Consider the following 22,589-nt stretch of genomic DNA (forward strand, 5'->3'; position numbering starts at 1 on the left):
AAACTAGGAGGATGAAGGGGTGGTGCATTCAGCCCTTTTAGCTTGCTCTGCCAATCAATATGATCATGCCTAATCCTCTATTTCAGTGCAATATTCCCACTTTCTCTCTGTACCCCTTGTTGTCTCTAAAATTTAAATAATTATGTATCTGCAGTAACTAATTAAGCCATCTTCAACCTTGCTTTTCAAAGCTACAGGTAGGGCAGTGGTCATGGGTTTGGAAGGTGCTGTCTAAGCAGCTTTGGTGAATTTCTGTAATGTACTTTGTAATAGTTCTCATCGATCCCCATTGGTTCCAGTTTTGCTATGGCCCCTTGATCTGCATTCGGTCAAACACAGCCTTAATATCAAGGGCATTCACTCTCCCTTCACCTTTGGAATTCAGCTCTTTTGTCCCTGTTTGGACTAAGGAATAAGGACCAGTAACAAAAAAGTGTTTGTGAAAACAAAAGGGTGTTTTCTGATTTGGTGTCATTAAACAAGGAAACAACAAGTGCCTTTTGGAGCTGAGGTGCTTATAATTGAGGTGATTGAGGGGAGGTAGAGAGTCGCTGACTGGATGCTCAGGGTAAGAGCCAAGGGCTCGAGCCCAGCAGGGATGGGAGGAGGGGGGTGTCACTGTTTATCTTCAGAAGAAAATGGTTAATATTGCACTGTTAATATATTTTCTACTTTAATGTCCATGGTCACTCTGGGCCTTAATCCAGAACCTTTCTTTGCTCTAGCAACTGGCATTCTACATTAACAGAAGCTTCAGCATTCAAACAGTGGGCAGGTTTGGATACATGTGAAGTGTAATCTGTGTGTGTTCAGCTCATGAACTAGGGAGACTGCAAAATATTGTTAATAATTCAAGTCAGCCAACGAGTGTGGAATAACAGTTCCTTTATTAAAGATGTGATAGGTCAGCAAGATCTTGGAATTGTCCAGTTGTTTATTGTACACAGTAAGCTCGGCAGAAAGGCTTTGCATTTTAGGAGAGGCTGCAGTGATAATTGCTGAGATTCAGGACATTGTGATCAGGTGTCCACCTGAAACTTCCCCTTTGGTATTCAGGTGAAGCCAGTGCAAGTGTCCCACCCTCCTGCTACCTGACTGTCTAATCAGTGTACACAAGACATGAAATCCACACTGATGCTGTGTGGGTCTGGGGTCTCTGTCCGTGCTGCAAACTCCTTTGTTGAACTGTATTTGTAGTAATTTGTGCCGACAAATATGAAGATGCCCTCAGTGTTACACATAGCACCATCCACATGGGAATGAGCAATCTGGAACCCATTACCTAAAACTCTGGGTGTCTGTTCCAGATTGACACTCTGCACCTGATTACCTGCAACATCACAGAGGAAGAAAGGTTAAAAAGAACAGGTTTTGTTTTTAACCAGCAACTTTCATAATCTCAGAACATCATAAACTCATTCCTTTACAAAAGGGAAGAACTTTACAAAGTAGAGTTTCTCTTGTAATGTTTGAAATGAAGCAGCCAGTTTGCATATGGTAAGATCCCAGATAGAATAATCACCTTTAAATGTGAACAAGACAGCAACAGGCTGTGTAATCCTTCCTTAAATAAGGTCACCATTGTCCAACCGGACCATATGGCTGCTCTCTCATTAGAAAGAGACAACGGCAGGAGGTTTGACCTAATGGTCCCCAATCCTCAGGTGAAGGGAGAGATTGTGAAGGAGAATCCTTCCTGGTAAGCTCAGCTAGTGAGACTATTGAACCCACAATGCTGGTGTTATTCTGCACTGCAACCAGCTGACCAGCAGGTGAGTGAATAAAGTTGGCTTTGTCTGTACCCCAATGCCCTCACCAGTATGCAAAATGGAAGAACAGTTAGTGAGAAGATATCAGAGGACTCATGAAGTACTTGTGTGGATATCATGGACAGCCTGCCTCTTCCCCATGAGCATGCTGCCTCCATGCTGACACCCAGTGGATTTCCCTGAACATATGACCGATGTAGATGTCAAACTGGGGAATGCATCAAAGTGACTTAAATTGTCACTCAAAGTCCAATGCCAGAGGTCACATGTCTGCAGCTAGGGGCACTCTGGCACACATAGCCATCTGTGTCACATTTAGCACCAACTGGGGGATATGCTTCCCATGCAGCGGAACTGGCCTGCCTTGCCCTTACTTTAGTCTTTGGATACATTGTGACTGGAGAGCAACAAGAAGACATTTTATTTAAGCTTGATTTTATTTCAATCCATTGTTCTTCTTCACTTTATTCTCTATAAAGAGCTGCTATATTTTAATACTGACCCTCTGACAGTGCGACACACCCTCAGCACTGACACTCTGACAGTGTGGCACTCCCTCAGTACTGACCCTCTGACAGTACGGCATTTCCTCAGTACTGACCCTCCGGCAGTGCGGCACTCCCTCAGTACTGACCCTCCGGCAGCGCGGCACTCCCTCACTATTGACCCTCCCTCAGCACTGACCCTCAGACTGTACACTGCTCCCTTAGCATTGATCCTTCAATAGCGTGGCACTCCCTCAGCACTGACCCTCCAACAGTGTGCCACTCCTTCAGCACTGACCTTCAGACAGTGCAGCGCTTCCTCTGCACTGACTTTCAGACAGTGCAGTGCTCCCTGAGCACCAACCCTTCAACAATGTGGTAATCTTGAAGTTGTTAAAATAACAGACTACATTGAGATTTTTCACAGAGATCACTGTAACATAAATATTTGTCTTACCCCTGATGACATAGAGAAGAGATGTTCCTGGGCATATAAATGTTGCATCAACACCTGCACCGGAGATTCCCAGCTCTTCTGTGATAGGTTTGGGATAGCCTTCAATCAAGGTGTACTGTGCCTCAGCTTTGTAAATGAATAATTGTGATCCCTGAAAGTCAAAGAAACAATTATTGAGAATTTATCGTGTTAAACTTTAAATCATTTCCATTCAACTTTGCAGATCTTCCCCATCGACCCAGGGAATCAATGAAGGTCCATCACTTTTCTCATGAAAGACAGAATGTAAACACAAGAGACAGTCAATGAGGGTCATGCAATTGGTGTGGTGCACATGGATAGTTGAAGAGCATTTGATACTTTGCCCATGACTCTGTTGTGGACCAGGCTTCAGCTCAGGGAATAAAAGGGACAGAATTCACATGGAAACAAAACTGTTTTTCACATTAGAGGAACATTTCATTGTGGAGATCCCCAGGGCCAGTGTTAACACCCTTTCTTTTTCTGGTAATCAGTAATGATCTAGGTCTTGGTGTGTGGGGACTAGTTGAAAGTTTGCAGAGTTTATGAAACGTGGAAGTATTTTGAACTGTGGCTTCATCCTAAACACAGCGTTGATGAGAAGGAGCAGCAAGTTTAAAAGAGTGTGATGAGGAGGGAGTGGCTTCATTCTGAACAGACAGTTGATATAGGCTGAATGTGAAAATAGCCCGGTAAGCACAGAGTAGTTAGTCTGACATCTGTGGTAGGGAAATTTATTACAAAATATTATGAGGGACAGGAATAATCACTAGAAAGGCAAAGATTGATCGGGGATAGTCAGCACAGATTTTTTTAGAGGGAGATCTTGTCTGACTAATTTAATTGATGTTTTTCAAAAGGTCACTGAATGGGTTGATGAGGGCAGTGCAGTTGATGTGGTTTATATAGTCTCAGTAAAGCCTTTGACAAGGTCCCACATGGAAGGCTGGTCCAAAAGGTCAGAGCCCATGGGATCCAAGGCAAGTTAGTAAACTGGATCCAAAATTGGCTTATAGACAGGAGGCACAGGGGGGTGGTGGAGGGATGATTTTGTGATTAGAAGCCTGTGACCAACAGTGTATCACAAGGATCCTTGCTGTTTGTTATGTATTAATGAGTTGGATGTGAATGAGAATGTTTAATCAGTAAGTTTGTAGGCAACATGAAAATTGGTGGGTGTTGTAGATAGTGAGGAGGATTGTCTCAAGCTACAGTCTGATATTGATCAGCTGGTAAATTGGGCAGAGCTATGGCAGATGGAATTTAATCCTGATAAGTGTAAGGTGATGCATTTTGGGAGGTCTAATAAGGGAAGGATATGCACAGTGAATAGTCAGTCCCTGGGGAATACTGAGAAACCAAAGAAACGAGACCATAGATCCCTGAAGGTGTCCGCATGGATAGACAAGGTATACAGCAAGCTGGCCTTCATTATCCAGGGTGTACAATATCAGAGCAAGGAAATCTTGTTACAACTTTATAAAGCATTGGTTAGGCCACAGATGGAACACTGTGCAATTCTGATTGCCACAATATTGGATGGAAATGATTATATTGGAGAGGGTGCAGAGGAGATTCACCAGGATGCTGCCTGGGATGGAAGTGCTCAGTTATGAAGAGAGACTGGATAGGCTGGGTTTGTTTTCCATGGAGCAGGGGAAGCTGAGGGGGGATCTGATTGATGTATACAAAACTATGAGAGGTATAGACAGAGTAGATCATGAGAATCTTTTCCCCATGGCAGGCATGTTTTAGACCAGATAGGATAAATTTAAGGTGAGGAGCAAGTGGTTTAGAGGAGATCTGAGAGAATTCACCCCTCCAGTCGAAATATGGAAGGCACTGCCTGAGAGAGTGGTGGAGGCAGGTACTCTCTCACCACTGAAGGAACATCTGGGTGAGCACTTAAAACACCAGGCTATAGTAGGTTATGGACTAAGTGCAGTAGATGGGGTTAATGTAGCTTAGTGTTTGGTGGTCAGCATACACATGGTGGGCTGACAGTCTAATTCGATATTCTATAACTCTAGCAATTGGGGATGAGACAGGCATTCCTGTGCAGTAAACGTAACTTCAGCATGGTGTTTTATCTCTTGGTGCCAGGGTCAATGAGATCACGGAGAGGCTGCAGGATGTCCTTTTGGGGAAGGGGCGGGGGTGTGACTGCCAGAGGTCATGGTCCAGCAATGACAGCCAGGAAGAAGGAGGATGACAGAGTTGGGAAGGAAATTAAAACAACAGGAGCTCAGGAACAAGAAGCTCAGAATTACTCCCAGTGCCATGTGCTAGCGATCAGAAGAACAGGAGGGGTGGCTGGAGAACTGGTGTAGGAGGGAGGGCCTGAGATTTCAGAGGCTTTGGAACTGGTTCTGAGGTAAGTGGAATAAGGTGAACGGGTTACAGCTTAATGAGACTGTGAGTGATATCCTCATGGGGGATTTACAAGGGCTGCTAGGGTGAGTTTAAACCAGATCATCATCGGGATGGGAACCTCAGGGGGAATCCAAACTGGAAAGCTGTTAAGCTGGTTACAGGGAGATCAGAAAACAAGAGAAACTTCAGCCTAAAGGATATGGGGGAGAAAGCAGGTACTGGCTACTAAGTCGGATAACGAAGCACAATCAGATTGTACGGCAGAGAAGACTCGAAGGCTGAATGGTCAGCTCTTGCTCCTGTTTTCTCAGTTTCTATGAAACAAAGCTAAGCATTGAGTACGCTTTAAAAGTGGAATAATCTCAAAAAAAGACAAGATAATTTGATCTAAAGGCGCAATTAATGATACATGGATATGACCCAATTATCATTACAGAACCATGGCAGCAAGGCGATCAGGACTTGGAGCTGATTATTTAAAGGTATTCGACCCTTGGGAAAGAAGGACAAGAAGGAAAAGGAGATAGAGTTGTGCTGGAATTCTGTATCCTAGAGGACTGTGGAGACTCAGTCTTTGAGTTTATTTCAGGTAGAGGTTGATAAGTTTTGGATTTGGTTTTGGAGATTGAACACTTCAATGTCCTTTACCCATTCCATCAGCCAGCATTGCATGAAATGCAGTGGACCATGCAACTTGAGAGATCTACTCATGGTCCCACTTATATATACACACAGATTAATGAGGACAGATTGTGGAAATTCTTGAAGGTGTCGTCATACCAGGAGCTGTTACTTACCTGGATAAAGTACATCTTCTTGTTCCAGGTGAAAACTCCATCGATTTTGCCGTGTAGTGATGGCCAGGTAGAATGAATTTGCCATGGGTGCCAGCCATCTTTTTTGGAGTCCAGGCGAAAGTACACATGAGCTGGAAAGACCAAAAGAAGCAGCCAGATTGAGGAGAGCCTTGTCAGAAAGTGAATACTCCCACACCGAGCCCAACATTGTGAGAAATCTCTGTAATCAGTGGGAGACAATGGTCTTGATCCAGGTTAAAGTCCTGGGGTCCTGGATTCAAATCCCACCATGGCAGATGGTGGAATTTGAATTCAATAAAAATCTGGAATTAAGAATCTAATGATGACCAGGAAGTTGTTGTCTATTGTCAGAAAAAAAGTTTTGTTTGCTAATGCCTTTGAGGGAAATCTGCCAACCTTACCCGGTCTGGCATCTTTGTGACTCCAGACCCACAGCAATGTGATTGACTTTTAACTGCCCTCTGCATATTTAGGAATGGACAATAAATACTGGGCCAGTCAGTGACACTCATATCCCATAAACAAATTTTAAAAATCAGGGAGATACCAGACTCCCGCTCATTCCTGTCTGACTGTGGTATTCCCAATTTTATTTTGGAAACCATGAGTTCCCAGGTGTTGGAGTCAAGTCTCATGCATCCTTCTATCCCACTTTCATGGCCATTCTTCAAGTGAGAATTGAAAGAGTCTGGTGCAGCCACAATACTGTACCACGATGGACCTCAGTTTCCTTCACTGAATGTGCACTGGCAGGAGTTGATGAATACACAGGAAGAAGCTCTGACCCTTTTTTGCTTCTGATGGAAGGTCACTAACAAAGGGATAAAATTTGGGTTCTCTATTCAATGATGCTGACAGATCCACTGAGTTTCTCCAGCCTTGTTTGATTCCCTGCATCTGTTTTTGTTGAATAATTCCTCTTAACCGAGAGACAGGTAATCAGGATTTCACAAAGTACAGGGCAGCAGACAGCTGTCTGAACTCGAAAGCTCAGCTACCAACTGAATGGAGTATTCCCACTGAATGGGACATTCCCACTGAATGGGGCATTCCCACTGAATGGGACATTCCCACTGAATGTGATACTCACCTCGGAATGCGTAAACTCTTCCGAGTTCATCTTCATTAAACTCATCAAAGGACCGGTTACTGCAACGGTTATAAATGGAAGGATCTACAGTTTTGTTCCCATGGCCTGTGGATGAGAGAAAAAGTCCATAATATCCCAGTTCTGGAGTTAATATCCAGCCTGAACTTTCCATGCTTCTAAAACAGGAGCAATAACAAACTTCTCACCTCGACCTTCACACCGCATGAAGTAATTCCGTGCATCCTTGGGGTAGTTCTCAAATGCCTGGCCAGTGTGAGGGTTGAACCGAGTGAAGTTTGACCCTTGGAAGCAGTAATGACGATCAATCCACCTCATGGCTGCTGTACACTGATGTGTCCCTGTCCATGTTCTCACCTTCACTGTGTTGGTGCTGAGATCAAACAGGTATGTGGTATCTCCTGCAAACACAAGTGTAGAAAAAGGCTACAGTACTGGGGTAGTGCCACACTGTCAGAGGGTAGGTACTGAGGAAATGCTACACTGTCGGAGGGTCAGTACTGAGGGAGTGCCACACTGTGAGAGGGTCAGTGCTGAGGGAGTGCCACACTGTCGGAGGGTCAGTGCTGAGGGAGTGCCGCACTGTCAGAGGGTCAATGCTGAGAGAGGGCCGCACTGTCAGAGGGTCAGTGCTGAGGGAATACCGCACTGTCAGAGGGTCAGTGCTGAGGGAGTGCCGCACTGTCAGAGGATCAGTGCTGAGGGAGTGCTGCACTGTCGGAGGGTCAGTGCTGAGGGAGCACCGCACTGTTGGAGGGTCAGTGCCGAGGGAGTACCGCACTGTCTGAGGATCAGTGCCGAGGGACTGCCGCACTGTCGGAGGGTCAGTGCCGAGGGAGTGCCGCACTGTCGGAGGGTCAGTGCCAGGGAGTGCCGCACTGTGGGAGGGTCAGTGCCGAGGGAGTGCCGCACTGTCGGAGGGTCAGTGCCGAGGGAGTGCCGCACTGTGGGAGGGTCAGTGCCGAGGGAGTGCCGCACTGTCGGAGGGTCAGTGCCGAGGGAGTGCTGCACTGTCAGAGGGTCAATGCTGAGGGAGTGCCGCACTGTGGGAGGGTCAGTGCTGAGGGAGTGCCGCACTGTCGGAGGGTCAGTGCTGAGGGAGTGCTGCACTGTCAGAGGGTCAGTGCTGAGGGAGTGCTGCACTGTGGGAGGGTCAGTGCTGAGGGAGTGCTGCACTGTGGGAGGGTCAGTGCTAAGGGAGTGCTGCACTGTCAGAGGGTCAATGCTGAGGGAGTGCCGCACTGTCAGAGGGTCATGTCCCACTTCAGGGAATGGTTTTACCTTTGAAGAAAAGCACAGAATCATGTTGGCACTCTCCCTGAGGGCACTCGACTGCAGCTCCCAAATTATCTGGAACTTCATGGAATTTGTCTTGAATGAGGAACTGGCCTTCTGATTTATTGCCATTGTATTGCCAGACATGATTCCCCTGAAAAACAAGAAGAGTTTAATGAGTGATTTGAAAGTGAAAGCAGGAATTGAAATCAGTAAATATTGCTGAACAATTTGAGAAGATCTGTGGGAAGCATAATGTGTTTGTGGTTTTGCAAATATTGTTTTCTTCACCAATCTCTCTCTCCACTCCAATCCAGTATTCTTTCCACTGGAGGTGGCTGTCACTGGCTGGGCAGGCATTTACTGCCTATCTTGGAGCCACTAGGTTTTTGTGATCAGAGTTGAGAGTGTGGTGCTGGAAAAGCACAGCAGGTCAGGCAACGTCTGAGGAGCAGAAGAAACGATCTGTCATCAGTCTACCTTGAAGAAGAACATTCTGTCATGCTGCTCTGGTGAGTTTTTATGGTGCATCCGGAAGGCTGCATCGATGTGATCCGGTAATCCGGGCCAGGTTTTATTGATGAATTCGGCAGCAGCACGGAACCCTTTCCACAGAAACGCATCTGTCAGACAACACAAGCAGACTTTTAGGAAGCTCAGCATCAAGGTTTTCTCTCTGCTCTAGTACATAAGAAAGATTAACAACAATTTTTATTTTTACAGCAACTTCAACAGAATAAAACATCTCATGGAGCAATATTTAAACATAAGTTGGTCAAAGACCGAAAGAGGGGCAGAGCAAAGTAGAGACGGAGAGAGATGGAGAAAGAGGTAGGGAGAGAGAGGTACAAAGTGGGAAGGAGAAAGAGGCAGCGAGGCAGAGAGGTTTAAGGAAGGAACCAGGAGCTGGAGCCATGACCACCAATTATAGAATGGTTTAATTTGCAGACACCCAGAACCCAGCGATTCAGCTGAGACTGAATTAGCATAAACATATCTGAGTTCAGCATCACCTTCTTGCTCATGTACCAATCCCCCTTATCCATCTCTTTCCATTCTTTCCATAAGCAAGGTTTGAGAACAATGAACAGTACAGCATAGGAACACAATTTTTGTTTTATGAGGGAAGACTCCTCTCCCAGTCTGGGCCTGAGCTTTGATGTTGAAGTGAAAACAAACTGAGTTTGTCCAATCTCTGCTCATAGCTAATACCCTCCAAACTAGACAACATCCTGGTAACCGTATCTGTACTCGTTCCGAAACCTCCCCATCCTTCTGGTCATGTGGTGACCAGGACTGTACACAATGAGATGTTGAATGAGGACTGGATGACGATTGGCTCATGTCACCCTGTCACTGACCCATTTCTAGTCCAGCATCTAACCCTAGGCCAGAATCTAAATTGGTTTTGGTTCCCAAAAGCTGACAAAGCAAACAGACCAACAGTTTGTGCTGAGTTACTAACCTCAGGACTCAGATGCTGTTACTAACCTCGGAATCAGATGCTGTTTGGTGTTGAAATAAACAAAATGATTTGGTTTTGTTTTGCCATGGGATGTGGATATTGTTGGTAAGCCCAGCTTTTGTTGCCCATCTCTAATTGCCCTTGAACTGAGGAGTTTGCTCAGCTTTTCTAGAGGGTGGTTAAGAGTCTGGAGCTACATGTAGGCCAGACCAGGTAAGGATGGCAGATCCTTCTCCCTGAAGGGCATTAGTGACCCAGATGGGTTTTTACAACAATCAATAATGTTACATGGTCACTATCACTGAAAGACGCTCTTTCCATTAATTAATTTGTTAATTGAATGTAAATTCTACCAGCTGCTATTGGTGACCTATGGCCCCATGTTCTCAGAAGGTCTGCCTTTGGCACTAGATTACAAATCAGTACACCGTCATCTCTCCTAAATGTGGATGGTTTTTTGTTCTGTGTGGGAAGTTGAACCACGAGGGAAATCTTCTCTTCCAAACTGGGTCCGGGCCCAGCCTATAATCTCACCTCGGAAAAAGTAGGCAACTCCTTGCTCATCCAGGGTGATTGCATCAAACCCGAGACCATCACAGCGATTGGGAAAACCTGAAGAAACAAATTGTGAACACTTAATGAAAGGACATTAAATAAACATAATGGTCAAGAATCTGGAGCCCACTGATGTCCTGACAAATTCAGCTGAAAAAGTCTTTATTCATTGCCTTCCTGCATGGTGTTACCGGAGATCAGGGATTCAGTTGACTGAGATTTGCTTCTTTTGGGCCAGGTGGGAGTGCCCTCAGCTGCAATCTGATTCATTGCAATGTGTCAATGATACATAACTGGGCTGAAGTGACCAAAGAGGAAGATTTCAGATGTTAGGATTCCATGGACTAACGGGGTGGGTCTATCCTACAGGGTGAGTGAATGTACGGACGACTCTCACTGCCTGAAGACTCACTCTCAGAGCGGATATTCAATGTCGCTTTCTTTCCACAACTAATGGCAAAGCAAACAGGCGATAGTCCAGAGAAACTGCACCTGGCACAGTTTTCAACAACAATAAATCCCAGAAGTGGCTGGCCGCATTAAATTTAGAAACGAATGATAAGCCAGGATCAGTTAAAAGCTACACAGCGTGTGGACATTGATATAATAATCATCATAAAAGGATCTAATTTAAGGGAGACTTTGAAAGGGAGAAACCCGAGCCAGATATATGATGCTAGATTTGGAAAGATTGTCTTCCTTGAGACAAGACAGAGACTGTCCACCATAAACTGGGCAAATTTGTTTACGGGTAAAACGACAGGAGGCCAATGCAAATGGTTCAAAAAGGAATTTGTAAAGCAACATCAAGTTTATATCTGTTAGAGACCACGAGCTCCACTTCTTAAAAAAACACAGCCATGGTCAACAAAGGAGGGTAGACAATGGCCTAGTCATGTTATTGTGTGACTATTAGTCCAGAAACTCAGCTAATGTCCTGGAGACCAGCAGATAGTGGAATTTGGTTTCAATACTAAAGATAACTTTAATTAAGAATCTACTGATGACAATGAAACCATTGTCAATTCTCAACAAAAACCTATCTGGTTCTTAATCTCCTTCAGGGAAGGAAATTTGCCATCATTACCTGGTCTGATCTACAAGTGACTTCAGACCCATAGCGATGTGGCTAACTCTCAACTCTGACAGGGGCAAGCAAGCCACACTGTTCACAAGCAACAAAGGGTCAGGCAACAAATGCTGGCTGGCCAGTCATGCCCATGTCCCACAAGTGAATTTAAGAAAAGTTAAAACACAAGAGAAAGCTGAAAGCGGAAGTGTGTAATTGCTGGAACATTGTAAGGACTGCATATGCTGGATGTCAGAGTCAATAAAATGTGGAGCTGAAAAGGCGCAGCAGGTAAGACAGTATCACAGGCCCCTCTGACAGGTCAGACAGTATCACAGGCCCCTTAGGCAGGTCAGGCAGTATCACAGGCCCCTTAGGCAGGTCAGACAGTATCGCAGGCCCCTTAGGCAGGTCAGACAGTATCACAGGCCCCTTAGGCAGGTCAGGCAGTATCACAGGCCCCTTGGACAGGTCAGACAGTATCACAGGCCCCTTAGGCAGGTCAGACAGTATCGCAGGCCCCTTAGGCAGGTCAGACAGTATCACAGGCCCCTTAGGCAGGTCAGGCAGTATCACAGGCCCCTTAGGCAGGTCAGGCAGTATCACAGGCCCCTTGGACAGGTCAGACAGTATCACAGGCCCCTTGGACAGGTCAGGCAGTATCACAGGCCCCTTGGACAGGTCAGACAGTATCACAGGCCCCTTGGACAGGTCAGGCAGTATCACAGGCCCCTTAGGCAGGTCAGACAGTATCACAGGCCCCTTGGACAGGTCAGACAGTATCACAGGCCCCTCTGACAGGTCAGACAGTATCACAAGCCTCTCTGACAGGTCAGACAATATTACAGGCCTCTTGGACAGGTCAGACAGTATCACAGGCCCCTCAGATGATGTCTGACCTGCTGTACCTTTCCAGCTCCACTTTTTATCAAGTGTCTAATTGCTGTCACTTATGGAGGGAATTACGAGTTACATGCCTCCAGAGTAGATTTGGGAAATTTGGAATTGTCTTTGGCAAATGTTAACTGATGATTGAAAGATTGATTGTCAGTTTTAAATCTGAGATTGACAGGTTTTGTTCACCATTAAAGGATATCAGGTGTAAAGTTGGGTAGACAGAGTTCAGTTGCAGGTCAGCTATGACCTTACTGAATGACGGGGCTGAGGTGAGTGAGGTAAATTGCCTCTTGGTGTACACAGAGGAGAGGAACCAAGTGGAGACAAACCTGCACGGCTGGGGTGGCCGTGCTCCTGGCTCAGCTCATCTTCTGTAATGTTTGGTAGGTGCTTCATCCTGGAATAAAAGAACAAATCATCACATTCTCAATCATTCTTTATTCTGAAGAACAATTTTTAATTGTACTCCTTTCAATTTATTATCCTCCAGCAGAAATAAATTCCCTTTCTTTAGAATTGTAGCCTAGAACTCTCCTGCAGTCTCCTTTTCTACCTTCCCCTCTATCAGTCTCAATCAGAGAATGGAGCAAAGGATCCAGAAATAAAAGCAATTTTCTTTCTCTCTTGTTCCTGACCTGTGTACAGCCTCAAGCTCTTCGATTCTGTGCATTTATTTGATCATCTCATAGTTTGGTTTGAAGCTGCACAAAAGAAACCTAGGAGTTTTGACATTTAACTAGTTTAATTCACATGTTTTTGCTAAGTCCTGGCATAAATCATTTTAAGACGGACAGTGGACAAACTCAGTCACCTTTTTGGTCAGTTAACGGCATGTCCTTAACTTTCAGTAAGGAAAGAGTTTAACAGTTGACAGCATGGTACTCTGCAGGAGCTTGGCACAAAGGCATTACTCACCAGGGGTAAGAGAAGCTGAGGACCACAGCCCAGCACAGACACAATCCTCCCAGCAGAAGCTTCATGGTCACTTGGTAGATCTGTCTGGACTGAGTGTTGTGCCCAAGCCTGGGGCTTTATATATCCAGTTCTGCAGCCTCGTTTCAAAATAAACAAATGGCAAGGTCCTTCCAGAGGACAGAGGCCAGAACAAACAGTATCTGACTCACCATCTCTTTCGAAAGGTATTTGATAAAGTTGCACATATCAGATTTGTTCACAAAGCTAACACGCGTGTGGTTAAAGGGACAGCAACAGAATGGGCACAAAGTTGGCAAAGGGCCAGAGAGCGGGAGGAAGAGCAGAACACAATCAGGATCCCTATGGCATGGAGTCAGGGCCATGGCACTTAATGAACTGGGTACATGGGCATCATTTCAACATTAGAAAATGGCAGGGAAGGTGGAAAAGATTGGAGGAGGAGGACAGGCACACCTATGGAGAAGAAAGCCAGGCTGGCAAAAGGGTGAGATGTCAGGCAGATAAAATATAATTCAGGGAAGAGTGAAGTGATACATATTTGAAAGAAGTGTGCAAAGAGACAATGCAAACTAAGGGGGCCATTCCAGTTGTGAGAGACCTGGGGCTCTATGTGCACAAGTGGCCGGACAGGTTGACAAAGTGGTTCACAGGCTGACAGATCTTGAGCTCCTAAACACAGGTACAGAGTACAAAGTGATGCTGAACCTTCATAAACCAGATTCAGATCAAGCTGGAAGATTATTTCCAGTTCTGCCTCAGTGCTGTTCACAAAGGATTTCTGAAGTGAATGTGGCAAGGACTGGAGAAGCTGGAGTTGTTTTGTTTGGAGCTGACCAGGTTAAGATGAGATTTGATTTGAGCTGACAAAGTAATGAATGATTCTGATGGAGTCAATAAGGAGAAGCTGTTTCCAGTGGAGGGAGGGTCAGTGACAATGGGCACTGCTTTAACAATGGGCACTGCTTTAACAATAGACACTGCTTTAACAGTGGACTCTGCTTTAACAATAGACACTGCTTTAACAGTGGACACTGCTTTAACAATAGACACTGCTTTAACAAAGGGCACTGCTTTAATAATGGGCACTTCTTTAACAATAGACACTGCTTTAACAATAAATACTGCTTTAACAAAGGGCACTGCTTCAACAATAAATACTGCTTTAACAAAGGGCACTGCTTTAACAAAGGGCACTGCTGTAACAATACTGGCACAAGGACCCAGGGAAATGTAATTTTTCCTTCAGCGAGTTCCCTACAGTGTGGAAACAGGCCCTTCGGCCCAACAAGTCCACACCACCCCTCCAAAGAGTAACCCACCAAGACCCATTCCCCTATCCTATTGTCCTACATTTACCCCTGACTAATGCACCCAACTTGCACATCCCTGACACTATGAGCAATTTAGCATGGCCAATTCACCTGACCTGCACATCTTTGGAGTGTAGGAGAAAACCAGAGCACCCGGAGGAAACTCACGCAGAAACGGGAGAATGTGCAGACTCCACTCAAATCCACAGGTTGGAATCAAACCCGGGTCCCTGGTGCTGTGAGGCAGCGGTGCTAACCACTGAGCCATCCTTCCACCTTTTGCTGTGATCTGGGATCACTGCCTGTAGAGGTGGTGGTAGCAGATTCAACAGAAACTTTCCAAGAATCTACTGAGAAATACTTAAAGTGGAACATTTTCTGGCTAAGGAGAGAGGAAAGGTTGGACTCATCTTTCACATTAACCAGTACAGGAATGTTGGGCTGAATGGCCTCGTGCTGTCTGATTCAGTAGTTATACAATCGTACAAGTTAGACGTTAATCAGACAGCGTGACCAACATTACGGAAGTTACAGTGTGAAATCCAGACTAGTGATTGTCAATTAAACAAGGCTCCTCTTGACCCCCAACTTTTCCAGATCCTCCCACAGCACACAGCCAGTTGGATATTTAAAGGGACACTATCTTCATTCTTGGCATGAGAACAGTCAGAATACTTTGCAAGGTTGGTCATAGCAATGTGAACATGTGGGGAATACAAGGAAGCCGTTCAGCCCCTCGAGTTTGTTCCACCATTACAATGGTTGGAAGCTACTCAGTAATTCAGTTGCTGCCTTCCCTCATTGTGTCACTACTTAGCACAAAACGTCAGCAACGTCACATCAATCCTGTGCAAACAAAATGATGCAACGCTGAGTTTTCATCTCAGCTACCAATGCAGCAATTCTTTACAAATTGAAACTGTGCCAATTTGAGCCACTGTGGCCAATCTCATTGAAGGATCCAAAGGCAGTCTTGCATTATCTGTGGAGTTTCTCCTACTCCCAAAGTCAGCCCCAGAGCCCAGTTTCCTTTTTTGAGGTCTGAGCTGATTGTGTGTTCCTTCGCAGTAAATTAGAGAGTTTCATTGGAGATGGATCTAGATGTTTTTGTTATCACTAGGGAGTCTGTGCTTCTATCCCTCATCGAGTCATACAGCATGGAAACTGACACTTCAGTCCAACCAAACCATGCCAACTGAACTAGTCCCACCTGCCTGTGCTTGGCCCATATCCCTCCAAACCTTTCCTATTCATTTACCTATCCAAATGTTTTCTAAATGTTGTAACTGTACCTACACTTCCTCTGGAAGTTCATGCCATACGCAAATCACCTCTGTGTAAAAATATTACCCCTCATGTCTTTTTTAAATCTTTCTCCTCTCACCCAAATATATATCTCTGAATCTTGAAATTCCCCCACAGATAAGATAGACATGCATTTGGAAAGACCCGGTTTAATTATGAATAGTCAGCATGGCTTTGTAAGTGGGAGATCATGTTTCACAAATTTGGAGTTCTTTGATGAAGTGACCAGGAAGGTTGACGAGGGCAGGGCGGTAGATGTAGTCTATATGGATTTTAGTAAGGCCTTTAATAAGGTTCCGTATGGTAGGCTGCTCTGGAAGGTTAGATCGCATGGAATCCAAGGGGAGCTGGCAAATTGGATACACAATTGGCTTGATGGTAGGAAGCAGAGGGTAATAGTGGAAGGATGCTTGTCGGAATGGAGTCTGTGACTAGTGGAGTGTCTCAGAGATTGGTGCTGGGCCCATTACTGTTTTTATCTGTAACAATGCTTTGAATGAGAATGTACAAGGTTTGATCAATAAGTTGACACTAAAATAGGTGGTATCGTGGACAATGAGGGAGGTTATCAGAAATTGCGGCAGGACTTTGATCAGCTGGGGAAGTGTGCTGAGAAATGGCAAATGGAGTTTAATATGGATGAGTGTGAGGTCTTGCATTTTGGTAAGTCAAGTCAAGGTAGGAGTTTCATGTTGAATGGTAGGGCCTTAAGGAGTGTAGTGGGACAGAGGGACCTTGGAGTTCAGGTGCACGGTTCTCTGAAAGTGGAGTCCCAGGTAGACAGGCACACTGGCTTTCATCAGTCAGGGCATTGAGTGTAGAAATTGGGAAGCTAATTTGCAGTCGTACAGGATGTTGGTGAGGCCGCACTTGGAGTATTGTGTTCAGTTTTGATCACCTTGTTATAGGAAGGATGTTATTAAACTGGAAAGAGTGCAGAAGAAATTTACAAGGATGCTGTCAGGACTCAAGGGTCTGAGATATGGGGAGAGGTTAGACAAGCTAGGACTTTTCCCTTTAGAGCATAGGAGGCTGAGGGGGGCCTTATAGAGGTGTATAAGATAATGAGAGGCATGGAGAGGGTGAATGCACTCAGTCCTTTCCCCAGAGTTGTACTTTTTACAACCGCAGGCAACCCGAAAGCAATTCTGTTAATACTTCCCGGCACCTTTAAAACATAGTCACTATTGTAATGCAAGAATCACAGCAACCAGTTTCCATCGAAGCAACATTAAGCCATTCAGCTCATCAAACCTGCCTCACCACCTGACCATGGCAGATTGAATGACTTCAATGCTGTTTCTGTTAGCATAATCCCCATAACTCATGGATAATCAGAAATCTATCAACCTCTATCTTAAACAGTCGTTAAGGAGGTTTATAGGATCATTGGCTTTATAAACAGAGGCATAGAGTATAAAACCAAGGAAGTGATGTGACACTGCTGCAAATTATTGGTCAAACTGCATTTGGAGGGTTATACTCAGTCCTGGGCACCTTACTAAAGTTTCCATATTTCCATATTTTCCAGATTTCACCATGAAGAGGCCCAACTGAGCTCTTCCAAAAGGAGAGGCTGTGGCAAAGAGTTGTTCAGGAGAGTAGGGAGACCCATACATACCTAGTGAGTGGACAAGAGGGGAATAGATGAATTATCTTTTGACAATGCATTACATGCAGGACCTCTTCCTGACGAAATATGGAAATGGAGTCCCTCACAGCCCCAGGTTAAAGCATCAATGGAACCAGGAAGAGATTTGAAGTCAGACATGTTGGGTCTTGTAGTTTGCGGACAGAAACTGAACTCAAACATACAGCCAAGGAACATACATGGGGTCATAAAAATAAGGGGTAAGCCGTTCATGCTTCCCACAGAGTTCGAGGGTACACCTTACCAGGTCCTGGAGATTAATCCACCTTTACCTGTTTCAAGACATCTAGCACTTCCTCCTCTGTAATATGGACATTTTTCAAGATGTCACCATCTATTTCCCTACAGTTTATATCTTCCATATCCTCTTCCACAGTAAATACAGATGCAAAATACTTGTTTAGTATCTCCCCCATTTTCTGCAGCTCCACACAAAGGCCGCCTTGCTGATCTTTGAGGGTCCCTATTCTCTCCCAAGTTACCCTTTTGTCCTTAATGTATTTGTAAAAACCTTTTGGATTCTGCTTAATTCTATTTACCAAAGCTCTCTCATGTCCCCGTTTTGTCCTCCTGATTTCCCATCGATAGTCACAGGTGAGGTGCCGGAAGACTGGAGATTGGCTAACGTGGTGCCACTGTTTAAGAAGGGTGGTAAGGACAAGCCAGGGAACTATAGACAGTAAGCCTGACGTCGGTGGTGGACAAGTTGTTGGAGGGAATCCTGAGGGACAGGATGTACATGTATTTGGAAAGGCAAGGACTGATTAGAGATAGTCAACATGGCTTTGTGCGTGGGAAATCATGTCTCACAAATTTGATTGAGTTTTTTGAAGATGTGACAAAGAAGATTGATGAGGGCAGAGCAGTAGATGTGATCTATATGGACTTCAGTAAGGCATTCGACAAGGTTCCCCATGGGAGACTGGTTAACAAGGTTAGATCTCACGGAATACAGGGAGAACTAGCCATTTGGATACAGAACTGGCTCAAAGGTAGAAGACCGAGGGTGGTGGTGGAGGGTTTTTTTTCAGACTGGAGGCCTGTGACCAGTGGAGTGCCACAAGGATTGGTGCTGGGCCCTCTACTTTTCATCATTTATATAAATGGTTTGGTTGTAAGCATAAGAGTATACTTAGTAAGTTTGCAGATGACACTAAAATTGGAGGTGTAGTGGACAGTGAAGAGGGTTACCTCAGATTACAAAAGGATCTTGATCAGATGGGCCAATGGTTGAGAAGTGGCAGATGGAGTTTAATTCAGATGAAGGTGAGGTGCTGCATTTTGGGAAAGCAAATCTTAGCAGGACTTATACACTTCATGGTAAGGTCCTAGAGAGTGTTGCTGAACAAAGAGACCTTGGAGTGCAGGTTCATAGCTCCTTGAAAGTGGAGTCACAGGTAGACAGGATAGTGAAGAAGGCGTTTGGTATGCTTTCCTTTATTGGTCAGAATATTGAGTACAGGAATTGGGAGGTCATGTTGTGGGTTAGGCCAAAGTTGGAATATTGCGTGCAATTCTGATCTCCTTCCTATCGGAAAGATGTTGTGAAACTTGAAAGGGTTCAGAAAAGATTTACAAGGACATTGCCAGGGTTGGAGGATTTGAGCTATAGGGAGAGGTTGAACAGGCTGGGGCTGTTTTCCCTGGAGCATCGGAGGCTGAGGGGTGACCTTATAGAGGTTTACAAAGTCATGAGGAGCATAGATAGGCTATATAGACAAATTATTTTCCTCAGGGCATCCAGAACTAGAGGGCATACGCTTAGGGTGAGAGGGGAAAGATATAAAAGAGACCTAAGTGGCAACCTTTTCATGCAGAGGGTGGTACGTGTATGGAATGAGCTGCCAGAGGAAGTGGTGGAAGCTGATACAATTGCAACATTTAAAAGGCATCTGGATGGGTATATGAATAGGAAGGGTTTGGAGGGAGGTGGGCCAGGTGCTGGCAGGTGGGACTAGATTGGGTTGGGATATCTGGTTGGCATGGGCAAGTTGTACTGAAGGGTCTGTTTCCATGCTGTACATCTCTATGACTCAATGGCTATGACTCAGAGAGTTGTGAACCTGTGGAATTCACTCCCACAGGAAGCTGTTGAGGCATTTGTGAGAAATATCTAAGAGGGAACTAGACATGGCCCTTGCGGTTAAAGGGATAAAGAGGTATGGAGAGAGAACGGGAAATGGGATAGTGAGATTGAATGATCAGCCATGATCATATTGAATGGTGGTGCAGGTTCGAAGGGCCGAATGGCCTACTCCTGTTCCTATTTTCCATGTTTCTATATGGAGTGTCAGTTAGCTCAGTTGGCTGGATGTAGAGTGATGCCAACAGCAGGGGTTCATTTCCCATTCTGGCTGTGGTTGCCATGACGGACTGTCCTTCTCAACCTCTCCCCTCGATAGACGAGTGGTGACTCTTGGGTTAATGCACCATCATCTCTCTCTCAGAGAGTAGTTTGATAGCCTAGTTGGATGATATTGACTTTACATTTTATTCTGTTTCATCTAGAACTTTCCCTGTTCAGTAAGGACTCTATTGTTTGTTAAACAGAACAAGCTTGACCTGTGATATAGTGAATTTAAAACAGTCAGCTGACAAGGATTGCAGATGAAGGTTTCATGGGGACAAACATTCAGTGGCTTACCGCCAGACACCAGGTTAACAGGAACATTAAGAGTTTACGGCCAGACACTGGGTTAACAGGAACATTAAGAGTTTACGGCCAGACACTGGGTTAACGGGAACATTAAGAGTTTACTGGTAGACACCAGGTTAATGGGAATATTAAGAGTTTATTGCCAGACACTGGGGATTTACTGTCTAACAGGGAGTGCCTCAGTTGGGTGACATTATGGTTGAACTGAGAGCAGCAGCTCCACATTGACTGATTTCACTGGGTGCTCTCTCTGAGGGGAATGACAACAGTGATTTTCGAACTGGTGGGAGGAGGATTCTGGTGGAAGAGAGGAGCTAGAACTCAGACCAGTTTCATAATCCAAGGTCTCTTTCTCTCTTGCTGTTGCAACCTTTGTATATCTGTGTTATCAATGCTCATACGTTCAGTACACTCTGAACTGCTAACTCTTTTTCTCTGTCTCCGCCACCACCACCCCCCACCCCCACATTCCCCCCAGAGGGTTGTAATTCTTTGGAACGTTTTATCGCAGGGAGCTGTGGGGACAGAGTCCTTGTGTATATTTAAGGCTGAGATAGGTTCTTGATCAGTCGGGAATCAACGGTTGTGGGGAAAAGGCAGGAAAGTGGACACAAGCAATTTCAGATCAACCACGATCCGATTGAATGGTGGAGCAAGCTCAAACTGGCTGAATGGCCTACTCCTGTTGCTATTTCAGATGGCCTTATCCTTGCTAAATTATAAATTATATTCCTACACTGTTTCCCTCTTTCCCACTTCTTGAGAATTGCAGAAAAAGTCTGCAGAGATACGTAGAGAGGTTAAATGAGTAGGCGAAAATGTCACAATAGAATGTAATGTGGGGAAATATGAGGTTTTGAACTTGAACCAGAAGAGTACAGGAGCTGAATATTATTTAAATGGAGAAAGACTGCAGGAAGTGGCAGCGCAGATATATCATAAATATATGCATAAATCACAATAATCTCCTGTCCAAGTTCAGCAGGTTGTTGGGAAGACAAATTAGATTAGATTACTTACAGTGTGGAAACAGGCCCTTCGGCCCAACAAGTCCACACCGCCCCGCCGAAGCGCAACCCACCCATACCCCTACATCTACATCTACCCCTTACCTAACACTAGGAGCAATTTAGCATGGCCAATTCACCTGGCCTGCACATCTTTGGACTGTGGGAGGAAACCGGAGCACCCGGAGGAAACCCACGCAGACACAGAGAGAATGTGCAAACTCCACACAGTCAGTCGCCTGAGGCGGGAATTGAACCCGGGTCTCCGGCGCTGTGAGGCAGCAGTGCTAACCACTGTGCCACCGTGCTGCCCAAAAATGAAATGCTGGCCTTTATTCCAAAATGTGGAAGTGCCTGGTTTTGGACTGGGGTGAACCAGGTTAGAAGTCACATGACACCATGTTATAATCCGACAGGAAATCACATGATTTCAAATAGACCTGTTGGACTAGAACCTAGTATCATGTGACTTCTGACTTTATTCCAAAGAGAATGGAGTATAAAATTTGGGAAGTCTTGCTAAAACTGGATAAGATCATAAGACATAGGACTGAAAGTAGGCCATTCAGCTATTCCATTCACTGAGATCCTGTCGGATAATCCTCCACTTTCCTTCCTTTTTCCAATAACCCTTGATTCCTTTAGATTGCAAATCTCTCTCTCTCTCAGCTTTTAATATACTTAATTACCAGCTTCAACAGGCTCCTGCAGTAAAGAATTTCACAGATTCACATTCCTCGTCATCTCTGGACACCCTGTACTTGGAGATGATGCCCTCAGGCCCGAGACACTCCCACTAGGGGAAATAACCCTTGCACACCCATCCTGTAAAACCTAAAACTGAGCTGCTAGCTGGAATGCTGCCAACACATTTGGGCCTCTTAGCCAGGGGCAGGAGCCATAGGATACCTTCTGGGGAAGGTGGGACCTCTACAAGAAGGACAGGTTGCACCTGAACTGGAGGGGCACCAACATCCTGAGCAGGAGGTTTGCTTGAGCTCTTTGGAGAGTTTAAACTAGATTGGCAGGGGAATGGGAACCTGAGCTACAGATCAGATGATGGAGTAGGTAGTGAACAGCCAGATACAGTGTGCAGAGAGTCTGTGAGGAGCGATAGATAGTTGAAAGGGCAAAGGTGCAGTCAGTGTGATGGGTTGAAGTATGTCTGTTTTAGTGCAAGAAGTATCAGGAATAAGGGTGACAAACTCAGGGCATGGGTCAATATTTGGAACTATGATGTTGTAACCATTACAGAGACTTAGATATCACAGGAGCAGGAATGGTTGTTAGATGCTCCAGGGTTTTTACTTGTATCAAAAGGAACAGGGGTGAGGTAAAAGAGGTTCAGAAGTGGCATTGCTAATCAGGGATGGTATCACAGCTGCAGAAAGGGAGATGGTCAAGGAGGGTTTATCTACAGAGACTGTATGGG

General features: G+C 45.1%; 1 protein-coding gene across 1 annotated transcript; it reads right to left on the bottom strand.

The window, feature by feature from the left end:
- Positions 1-868: 868 nt before the first annotated feature.
- Positions 869-13,330, bottom strand: LOC140481066 (hemopexin-like). Its single transcript, XM_072576675.1, has 10 exons — positions 13,208-13,330; positions 12,622-12,689; positions 10,306-10,383; positions 8,787-8,929; positions 8,313-8,460; positions 7,220-7,432; positions 7,014-7,118; positions 5,903-6,033; positions 2,712-2,862; positions 869-1,330 (listed from the first exon to the last, which is right to left on the bottom strand). Exons 1-10 carry the CDS (start codon positions 13,270-13,272, stop codon positions 1,104-1,106), a joined length of 1,329 nt encoding a protein of 442 aa, XP_072432776.1. The 5' UTR covers positions 13,273-13,330; the 3' UTR covers positions 869-1,103.
- Positions 13,331-22,589: the final 9,259 nt, after the last annotated feature.

This window comes from Chiloscyllium punctatum, chromosome 9, assembly GCF_047496795.1.
Source record: "Chiloscyllium punctatum isolate Juve2018m chromosome 9, sChiPun1.3, whole genome shotgun sequence".
Lineage (NCBI taxonomy): Eukaryota > Metazoa > Chordata > Chondrichthyes > Orectolobiformes > Hemiscylliidae > Chiloscyllium > Chiloscyllium punctatum.

Excerpts from the sequence above, each read along its gene's own strand:
- LOC140481066 (XM_072576675.1), bottom strand. The coding sequence starts at position 13,272 with ATGAAGCTTCTGCTGGGAGGATTGTGTCTGTGCTGGGCTGTGGTCCTC. Across the intron at positions 7,433-8,312 it reads TTCTGTGCTTTTCTTCAAAG|GAGATACCACATACCTGTTT; the intron begins GTAAAACCATTC and ends TTGTGTTTGCAG. Across the intron at positions 7,119-7,219 it reads CATGCGGTGTGAAGGTCGAG|GCCATGGGAACAAAACTGTA; the intron begins GTGAGAAGTTTG and ends TCTCATCCACAG.